This window comes from Microtus oregoni, unplaced genomic scaffold (assembly GCF_018167655.1).
Source record: "Microtus oregoni isolate MIOR12 unplaced genomic scaffold, Mior012 000094F_ref0000399, whole genome shotgun sequence".
NCBI classification, from domain to species: Eukaryota; Metazoa; Chordata; class Mammalia; order Rodentia; family Cricetidae; genus Microtus; species Microtus oregoni.
This window is the reverse complement of record NW_024544707.1, coordinates 1,233,933-1,245,013: the sequence shown is the minus strand read 5'-3', so window position 1 is coordinate 1,245,013 and position 11,081 is coordinate 1,233,933. Positions and strand designations below refer to the sequence as shown.

Below are 11,081 nucleotides of genomic sequence, written 5' to 3'. Positions count from 1 at the left end.
GCCATATTTATCTCAGACTTTTTGACTCTATATTAAATGTGTTTCATCTGTGCTTGCTGAGGCCATGTTTATTAAAAAAAATCTAATGATTAAGAGAGAATCTCTGATTCTAAATAACTATGTAAATTCTTCATTTTCTGTCTTTGAGATACACAGTTGGCCTGCATTCAGCAAAAAATCGCAAGCCAGATAAACAAGAATCCCCCTGCACTTGGTGATTCTTACTTATATTGTCAACTCTTTTATATTGTCAGCTCAGCACCCATTCAAATACGCTTCTTGGTTATACATCCATATCTGTTCTTGATGTGTTGCAGTTGAGACTAATCTCTTTTCCCTACAGGGAGAGTCTTTTTGACTCCTACAATGATGCTCATGAGCAGGCTTTCCTTGCCATTTTCATTCACACATTCACCTCACTCATCAGTGAAGCATATTCAGTAGCTCATAGAACTTGCTCTAAAATATGTCATAATCTATGCAATGAAAGAAATGAAGTGAAATAATTTTGTATATTATGTAATCATGGTGGAATAAAATTAGAAAATAAGGAACAAGAGAAATCACAGAAAATTTGCAAATGTTTACAGATCAAACAATACATTCTTGAGTGGCTGGTGAGTGATTGAATAATTAGGAACAAAATTTTCTTACAATTAAGTAAAAATGATAGTATGAAAACCTTTGGGATCCCAAGAGAGCAATTGCAATTGGAAAATTATAGTTATGAATGCTTATATCTAAAAATCATAAATATTTCCAGTAGTTGAAGAATGAACTTCGGGGTCCTGAATAAACAATTGAGCTCCAAAAGCAGCAGATAGCAAAAAATGATATAGATATGGAAAGAAATTAATGAGACAAGAATAAAAGAACAGTACATTGAACCAACTAAGAAAAAACAAATAAAACAAAAACTAGAAAAAAACCTGTAATATTTTAGAACATCACTATAGAATACTTTGAAAGTTCATCTTCTAATAAACTTGAAAATATTATAGAAATAGATATATTCTTAGAAATGTAACTTGGAAAAATTAAGTCAATAGAGTATAGAAAACTTAACAGAATTCATAAAATGTAATGACATTGAAGTAGAAATAGAGCCTCTTAAGAAAGGAAAGCCTATGACTGAGCAGAATCAGTGCCATATTCTACCAAATCTTTATAGAAGAGCTAGGCTCGGAGCAGTATTCTTCCAGCTGATTCATAAAGTAGGAAAGAAAAGAACACTACCAATCTGATTCTGTAAGGCTAGCATAATCTGATACAAAAGTGCAGGAAAACTGAACAAAAGGAATTATTAAAGCACTCCTTCCAATTTTCCTGATTAACATAGAGGCAAAGGTTCTCTCTCTCTCTCTCTCTCTCTCTCTCTCTCTCTCTCTCTCTCTCTTGCTCTAGCTCACTCTGTCCTGGAACTAGTTATTGTAGACCAGGCTGCCCTCAAACTCACAGTTGAGTGCCGGGATTAAAGGCATGTGCCACCACTGCCCTGTTTGAGACAAAAGTTCTCAATAAAAAGCAAACAAAATTGGAGAACATGTTAAGAACATCATACACCATGACCAAATATGTTTCCTTCGAGAATGCAAAGATGATTCAACATGTATAATCATCAAGTTTAACAGAATGCATAAATGGATATAAGGACAAAAATCAAATGATTGTCTCAATAGATATATATTTGTCTTTGACAAAATTGAGCAGTCTTTCAGAGTTATAAACTGAAAAAAAAAGGCAGGAAGAACACATTTCAACATAATTAAGGCTGTATATGACAACCCTATAGCCAACACTATGCTAAATGGGAGAAACCGAGAGCAGCTCCTCTAAAATTAGGCACAAGACAATGGTGCCCACTCTTTCCACTCTTAATCCATTAATATAGTTCTCACAATCTCAGATAGAACAGTAAACTACGAGGAAGAAATCAAAGGGGATACAAAATCAAGGAAATGAAAAATCACTATTTGCAGCTGGCATGATTTTATACTTAAAATAAGGCCCTAAATATTCCACCAGAAATCTCTCCGTTCTGTAGGAAACTTCAGCGAATAATAGTGTAGCAGTGGAGGAGTGGAGGAAGCTTTGAGTATAAAGAGCAAATGGCTTACAGAGGATTGACCAGTGTGTGCCAAAACTAGAAATGGCCGCTAAAACTGCTTGCCTGCAGAGACCACTCACCAAAACTCTGACCCCTGTGCAGTACTTAATAAATATGCTGAGCTTCCTGGTTGCTGCAGATTTAGTGATGATCCAGCAGAGTGAGCACAGTCCACCTACTCCCAAATTTCTGTACCTGTGTCTGTGTATCTGTCCTTTCTTCCTTCCCTTGCCATCTCAGCCAGGTTAAGTTCCAGTCAATTAGAATGAGGCAAAGTATGTAACAAAAATCAGTGTGCAAAAAATAGTAGAATAGTGATAACGACTTTTCTAAGAATGGGAACAACACTATTCACAGTAGCTGCTGGATGGAAACAGAGCAATGTGGTAGAGCGCCTAGCAGGGACAAATCCTGAGTTCTATGGCCAGCACCACATAAGTCTAAAAGTGCCTGAGAGTAGACTGAACGAAAGAGCTGAAATATTTATACAATAAAAAATTTAACCTTAAAAACTAAAGGAACGGCCAGGCAGTGGTGGCACACACCTTTAATTCCAGGACTCGGGAGGCAGAGACAGGAAGATCTCTGTGAGTTCAGGGCCAGCCTGGTCTACAAGAGCTAGTTCCAGGACAGGCTCCAAAGCTAAAGAGAAACCCTGGCTCAAAAAAAAACCCTCAGAAAGGAAGTGAAGCATGGTAGTGGTGGCACATGACTTTAATCTCAGAACTTGGGAGGCAGTTGCAGGTAGATCTCTGTGAGTTCAGTCTGATCCTCAGAGGGAGTTTCAGGACAACCAAGGCTGTTACAAACCCTGTCTTGAAACAAAGCAAAACAAAACAAAACAAACAAAAACAACAACAAAAAAGAAAGTGAGGCTACTAGAAGATAGAAATTCCTGCCATGTTCATAGAAGTAATATTGTGAAGATAACTGAGTTCAAAGTAATCAAAAGACTCAATACAATAGTAAAATTCCAAATACATTCATGAAAGAGCTAGAAAAAATCCTAGAATCCATATAGAAGAAAAAAATGATTCTGAATAGCCAAAGTGATTCTAAGTTGAAAGCAATGTTGGCAGTATCACAATGCATGATCTCGGTTATATTTAAGAGCCAGAATCAGAGTGGTAGACGCATAGACCAAAGAAACACAATAACAGATTCAGAAACAAACCTACCATCTACAGACACTATAATTTGGGGGCATTTTTAAAACAGTGTACCACATAGAAAAGTTGGCCTTAACCTTCTGACCCTCTGATTTTCACTCCTTAAATTCTGGGGTTATAAATAAACTCAAAAACACCTGCCACAGCCATCCAAGTTTTTTTTAAATAAATGTCAAAAGCACACATAGGATCAAAGACAGCTTTCCAATGAAGACTAGAGTTAGATGAGAGAGAGAGCGAGAGAAGAAAGAAGGAAGAAATGAGGGAGGGAGAGAGAGATAAAGAAAGAGGAGGGAGGAAGGAAGGAAGGAACTACATCCATGTTTTTCAATCTGTACAAAAAAATAGCAATTCAAATTGGAACAAAAACTTTAATGCAAGACCCAAGACTCTGAAGTGCTGGAAGGAAAATGGTAATATATTTCAACGTAAATAAGCATAAACAAGAACTTTCTGAAAAGGACTCAAGAGCTCAGAAAATTATACCAAGAATGGGCAAATGGGATTGCAGAAAACAAAAAAATGCTTCTTATTCACTCACTAATCCATTTCTGAATTCAGATAATAGCATGTGAGTATTTTTTGAAATGCCAAGTACTTTCAAATTTCAAAAGGACACAAAGGATTTCAGTGGTTGCCATAACCCAAAACCCATCCGCGGAGGCTGGTTATGAAGTACACATGCAAAAGTTCTGCATACGTAGGAAGCCTTTTTAAATTGTTCGAGGATGCTCTTGCCGGGGCAATAGCAGAGAAAAATGAATTTGGTAATCATCTCCACTAATGTCACATTCCTCAGATAAAGAAAGTGGAATGACAGAATCTAGGGCATTGCTTCTACTATAGTCTTTAGTCCTTGGCTTAACTGTCTCATTCCTCGTCTTCCCAACCCCTCCCAGTTACACAAGTTCTTTCCAAGTGACTCTTCTTGTCATCATGGTGTTCACAAATACTGACATGCAACTTTTCCTTAGTCATCGCCACAAGATGTGGCTACTCAGTTTGCTTCACGTCTTTCTTAGAACTTATGAATCAAATATGAATAATTTATTACTAACTGGCTGAGTAAAGACATAAGCAAGCTCACAGGTTTTTAAGCAGCATGGGCAAAGTCTGATGAGACACAGCTTTCAAGCTTCAAGTATAAACTGCCCTCCTCTTGCGGATAATTTATAAGTACCACATGCTCATATTGGTCGTCACTAATTACTTTGATCAAAGATGCCTAGTGATAAACTCACCTATGAAAATGGAAGTTTGTGACCTGGTGGTGGTGGGACATCCCTTTAATCCCAGCACTCTGGAGACAGAGACAAGTAGATCTCTGAGTTCGAGGCCAGCTTGGTCTTTGGAGTGAGTTCCAAGATGGCCATCGATACACAGAAACCCTGTCTCAAAAACAAACATCACCCCCCCCAAATTAAATAGAAATAATACCTAGTATATAGTTCACATTCCTTGTTTGACATTGGCTAACTCAAGCACAAAATGGGGGTAATATTTTTTGTCTTCAGAAGAAATAATTGTGACAGTTTTTTTTAATGATAAGAACGCATGATAAATTGCTAGTCAACAGTCACAAAAATGTGATATTTTCCTGTAAATTACAGTATATAAATAAAAATATTCCTGTACTTTCTTAATTTAAGTGTGCAGTTACTCCAGCACCCTTATCTCTCAAGGCCCTCTTTCACCATGCTGCTTCCCAAGCTGATGATATTTTTTCCTGAAATTAAAATCGTAGAGACAACTGTAATGGTTTGTAACTGTCCTTTCAGAAATATTGGGAAATTATGGTTCCTAGCAACAGAGAAATCTCTTCTGCCGCTTTTGATTCTCAAGGTCAATGGCAGGGTATTCAACAACACTCCTCACTGAAATAACAATAAGAAACATGAAAACATGCAGGTACTCAGAAGGAAATAAATGGAAAATCTCATCAACAGGAGGAGCCCTTCAGGAAAAATGTCACTTAGCCTTCCAACTAACATCTCATTAATTCCGTCATGTTTTGTAGCTAAATGCACACACATAATGCAAGAAAACATATTATAATGAGTTTTAAATAGATTTATTCTAGTGTAAATAATGTGAGCATATATAAACCCCAGTGTCTTGATATTTCTGATGATAGAGTTTGTCTAGGACAATAAATAGCAATGGGACTGCAGTGATTTTTTTTTGAAAGCTCACCTTCATTATTTAAGAGCAAATCTAATTAGTCAGTTCCAATTTTAAAAAATTGAACGGCAGGCACCTGTCAGCAAGTGCAGAATGGCAGTTCAACAAATGTTACAAAACTGTACAATGGCTTTCCAGAGATAGTAATAGGTTTTCTTCCCTCCCTCCCTCCCTGTGACAATAGGCTTCTCCACCAATGCAGTAAGACACATCAAGACAAACTGGAAAAGTATAACAGCAGGTTTATTTGAGCAGAGCAACAGCCAGGGAAAGTTCTTCAGTCCCAGAGTTGAAGACCTGAGAAGCTGCCCACCCTAACTAATGAAGGGAGATTATATAGGTTGCAGGCTAGGGGTGATGATGTGTTCATGCCCAACTATGGTCAAAAGCTGAGCACTTTAGGCAGGGACGTGGATGGCTGTCAACTTCAGAAGAGGAAGCAGCAGTAGCCACTAAGAATGTAGAACTGGGCTTTTTGGTGCCTTCCCTTTGTTCAGAGACTCTCAGTGGGTGGGGTTTGGAGGGGGGAGAAATGGGACTTCCCAGATCATGCAAGGGCAAGAAGGAGGTTCCAAATGAGTGGGCATTTATAATCCTTTAAAATGACTCCCACACGTTGAATTCATACACCACTTAATTTTTCGGTGTGTAGAAAAGATGCTTAAACTGTTCTCATTTGATCAGAACCTTAAGCTTTAGGAAGAATTTCTTTGTGGGACATGAGTGACACGAACTGAACTAATAGAAACACAGCTATAATATTTTAAGGCTGATTGATAATATGCTTTAAAAATCATGCAGGAGTTCAGAGAGAAGCAGGTTCTTGTCTCAGGTGCTGGTGCTCCTGATTCAGGACGGTACAAATGCACACGTTTGTTTTCTCTCTAGAAACGATCATAGAGAAATGCTTCCTTAGAAAATGGAAATTAATTTTCAATATAGAAAGAAAGAAAAAAGGGCTCCTGAGTATGTTGGCAGCTTGGGCATGGTTATGAGTCACTCATGAGTAACAGAAGCTAAGTGTTCTTAAACCTTACTCTGGTCATGGAACATGAGTTCCCCTTTGGAACTTCACATGCTCTGAGCTCCTACTCAGGACCCATTTCTAGCTACATTACAGCAATTCCTCTGGCCCAGAACTCCCTCTCTTCCTCCATACAGACTATTACCGTGTGTTTTTACTTACTTCTCTCTGACAACCTCCAGGAAGCACAACTGGGAAATTTTCTCCCCAAAATAAAAATAACACAATGGCAGTTGAGCTAAGGAAAGTGGATAGCCTACAAATCAAGCTTCATTCTTGCTTTTGGTGTCCCTGTGTCCCTAACTGTACATAGAGCATTCAAATAATCTTGTACTACACTTTTTTGTAACTTTCCTCAGTATCCTGCCCGCCATGGTCCAGTCTCTCAACTAGAGTTTTTATAGCCCTTTAACCAACTTTTGTAATCTTTGTCTTTCTGGCATCATTTGCATTCCAATTCACCATCTGTTGGCCTACCTGGCTATATTGAATTCTCAGTGTGTGTGGTAGTTTAAATGAGAATGACCCACATAGGCTCATATATTTGACTTGGTTTCAAGTTATTTAAAATGCTTGGAAAGGATTAAGAGGTGTGGCCATGTTAAAGGAGGTGTGTCACTGAGGGTGGGCTTTGAGGTTTCAAAAACCCAGCCCTTCCCATTTAGCTCTCTCTGCCTCATGGTAGTGACCCAAAGATGCGAGGCCCCAACAACTGCTCCAGTGCCTTAGCTGCCTGTATACCTGATGCCATGCTCCCTGCCACAATGGTCATGACTTTAGCCCTCCTAAGCCATTAGTTCCACATTGAGCTCTTTCTAATATAAGTTACCTTGTCTATGGTATTTTAATCCCAGGAATAGAAATGCCCCATTCTTTTTGTTAGTCATTCTCTTAAAAGGAGCATATGTATTTTCATAAAACACTAATGAGATTCTAATAGCTGAAAACAAGAAAGTGTGTCATCCTGGTACATAAAGCAAGCAACTGTAAAAGAAATTGAAGAGAACACTAAATCCTGAGCAACGGTGCCTGCAGAAGCAGCCAGACTTGAGCAGATTTTTTATGTGACACATTGCACAGCAATAAGGAAAAGTACAACACAATAGCCTATTTACTGCCTGCTACCTTTGAGGAAACAGACAAGTCACATTAGATTTGCCAGCTCAAATGCTGGCACTCATTTATTTGCAAGGCTAACCTTAAGGTTATGTACCAAAACAATATCTTTGTTTTCCAGCATTTGCTCACTACACCAGAAGTCATATTTCCTGCTCAATGGACAGGCCCAGTGATACAGGACAAACAAGTACAACAGGCACAAAGACCTGCCACAGACGATACCACCATCAAAAAGCGTGATTGGCGCTTATATTTAAGGGCTTTCTTCACTGTCTCGTTTGTTTGTTCAATATAGTCCTGGGTGTGCAAAATGTTGTACTCAATGCTATCCAGCAACTCTTGCTGTCCTGAGATGAATGTCTCTGCTTGGAAAAAGATGGCATGCAATTCACTGATCTGGTACTCAAGATCCAGCAGCTGCTGGTGTCGTACTTCGGCCAGAGCCAGGTCCTGCTTAGCTTTCAAAACATCTAGATCACAACCCACCATTTGAGGAGACACAGAGTTAGCCACCAGTGTCTGCAGCTCCTCTTCCCGGAGCTTCACCCCAGCTAGCTTTGCCTGTCTTGCCATCTTCTCCTTCAGTCTGAGCATATTCTGAGTCTCACAGGCATAGTGGTGGCTGATGATGTCACGGTAGTGAGAAAGGAGGAAAGAGAACTGGCTCTGACGAATGCGGTTCTCAGCCCGCCAGTACTTACTGTCTGTGGCCAACTCTCGCTGGATGGTGCTTAGCTGAGATTGGATGAGCAGCGCTTGGCTGGCAAAGGAGGCTTTTATGATGCTCAACTCACTCTTCTCCTTGAACACGCTCTCCTCTGTGGTACAACACAGGACACCTTGCTGCTTCTTGTCTATTAACTGAGCTAGCCCTTCTAAGTCAGTCAGTGTGAGGGACAGCTCAGCCACCTCCTGTAAAAACTTTTCTATGGGGTTGATTTCACTCTTCTCAAAAGCATGGTTGTCAAACATCAAGGTGTCATCCAATTCGGAAGGAACACTGGCGGGAGGAACGTGCTTCTTCAGTTCCTCTAATCTGTCCTTCATCTTCGACTTCACCTGCTTGCCATAGCTGTACTGCAACGACACTGGAGGTAGATGTATCCATCGGCTTTGTCTGCCGCTGTGCGAAGTCAGGAACAACTCAGTTTTGCGTCAGTAGGAGCTATTAAAAATCTTTCCTCCCCAGGCAAGCAAACAATGACAAAGCCAATAAGCCACTGAACTGTTTATTCAGTATCAGGAGTGTCAGGTGGTAAAGCACACAGGACGGGTCAAATTGTATCCCAAGAAAGGGTCAGACATTCGCCTGATTTGTCAAGAGCTGAGGCAAGATTACACATGAGCTCTGGGGCTCTGGGCTAACTGGTCACAGAGGAAAAGCCCCTGGAAGCATTGTCACTAGGTCCAAGGAAGGTAACCAAGTATGTAGCGAACACAAGGAAGGAAAGGACTGAGAATGGCTCACTAATGACTTGGATTTTTTGTTATCATTGAGAACTGACACGCTCGCACACAGGAACACTCAGACCAAATAAATAAACACCCTTCTTAATCTACTGACATTGTGCAATAAAAAACATGGCTGCAGGCAAAGGCTATAGCAAAAATAAAGGCCTACTCACTAGTGAAGGAACAAAAAAAAAGATACAGCTTCCAGATTGAAGACCTGTTTCATTTAATAATAAACTTTTTCATCCTTTCCTCATGCAACTCATTACCTGCAACTCAAAGCTGCCTGCTATTCTATCGGGTGGCTACCAGCCCATCACTCATTCAACTCCTTCACATAATTGAATGAAGCAAATAATTAGATTCTTTATAGGATTTTCAAATATCATATACTGAAATGTAGCTGGTTTCCTCACTCCCCTTTCTTCTCAATGCCAAGTCTTTGTTAAAATGTTTTTCTGGTGCTACATAGGTGACCAAGAACCTGAAACAAGAAAGCCTGCGGACATAAGGTAAGACCAATCACTACTGTTCTACTAAAAGAATGTAGCAATAAAATGACTCCTAATGACACTCTGCTCTACTCATAGATCATGGCCTTGCCAGTCATGAGCAAGGAAACTTCCTCCTGCAGAAAGTAAGAACAAATACAGAGACCCACGTCCAGACATTAAAGTAGAGACGTTGAAACACTCAGAACTGATAGGATGTCTCCATCAAATCCTTCCCCTTATGGGTTAGGGACCCCTCCAGAAAATGAGACAGAAGAGTGTAAAAGTCAAAGCGGTGTGAAGAACACCCAGGAAACAAGGTCCTCCAAACCTAACAGGACTGATAACATACTGATTCACAGAGACAGAGGCATCATGCCCAGGGCCTGCATAGGTCTGTACCACATAGGGTCCTAGAGCTAAAAGGAGACTTACTAATTATTCTTTATCAATGTAAAATTGAGAGTCAGATATTGGGATAGAACCTGAATGATCAGAGAAGCTACAGAGCTACAGAGAAGCCAACAGCCACCTCCTACCTCTTCCATTTCTTCCTCCAAAAAGGCTGAGATCCTCTTTCAACCCCACCTTATGACTTCCTGTTTCCCATTTGTCTACAGTCCTCCAAACCTCTATGGTTAATTTTGGCCAGCTAGTGGCTAGCTCTGCCCTCTGACTCCAAGCAAGCTTTATTTTTTAGAATGAAATCAACATATCACACAACAATGGTCACACACCCCCATCCCTCATCTAGAAGTTATCTCCAATTGATAACCACTGCCAAATGGAAAATTGGTGTCCTCACAGAGAGTCTCATGGGGAAGCAAGCTACTCTTAAGGGTAGGCTACATGCCCAGCAGTAGATGGCCAACAGAAAATGAACTTCACCACATCATTGGGTGTTAATTTTCTCAATCAAACTCAGGGAGTTTTTTTTCTTTAATTTTAATTTAAATTTTAATTTAATTTGTCTTTATTTATATGTATTTTAAATTTTATATTATTTTATTATATATGAAGGTATATGAAATATATGCAATATATGATATATGTAAAGAGAAATATATACATATACTCTCTTTTTACCCTTTGGGTCCTTTGGGTATAGCTATATAGCTATATAGACTTCCAGTTTTGTGTTTCCTGAGTGTGTAAACAAGTGGGTCTCTGTGTTCATATCTGTTTCTTATGCCTTTTGGGGCGCTCTTCTGATTTTTTTTTGTCTTGTCCTATTCTGGTGTGTTAGATTTTGGTTTTTGTCTTATTATATTTTATTATTATCCCTTTAAAACCTGTCAATTTCTTAATGAGAGACAGAAATGGGGTGGAACTATATAGGAGAAGCAGTGGAGAGGGCAGGAAGTATAAGGAGTAGAGGGAGGAGAAACTGTAATCAAGATATATTAAGTGATAAAACCCATTTCCATCAAAAGGGAAAAAATAAAAAAAAAACAAAAGAAATGTTTCCTGGTTAGTTAACGATCTAGTTTCCTTTTTTTTCTTTTTATAAACTCTAAAACAAGTTATTAAATTCATTT

The 11,081-nt window shown here is 39.3% G+C and overlaps 1 protein-coding gene across 1 annotated transcript; it reads right to left on the bottom strand.

The window, feature by feature from the left end:
* Window positions 1-7,753: 7,753 nt before the first annotated feature.
* On the bottom strand, window positions 7,754-8,647 carry LOC121442709 (syntaxin-3-like). Its single transcript, XM_041644320.1, has one exon. The coding sequence runs from the start codon at window positions 8,645-8,647 to the stop codon at window positions 7,754-7,756; it is 894 nt and encodes a 297-aa protein (XP_041500254.1).
* Between the last annotated feature and the right edge of the window lie 2,434 nt (window positions 8,648-11,081).

What these genes read in the sequence shown, in the direction of transcription:
- LOC121442709 (XM_041644320.1), bottom strand. Translation starts at nt 8,647, where the DNA reads ATGAAGGACAGATTAGAGGAACTGAAGAAGCACGTTCCTCCCGCCAGT.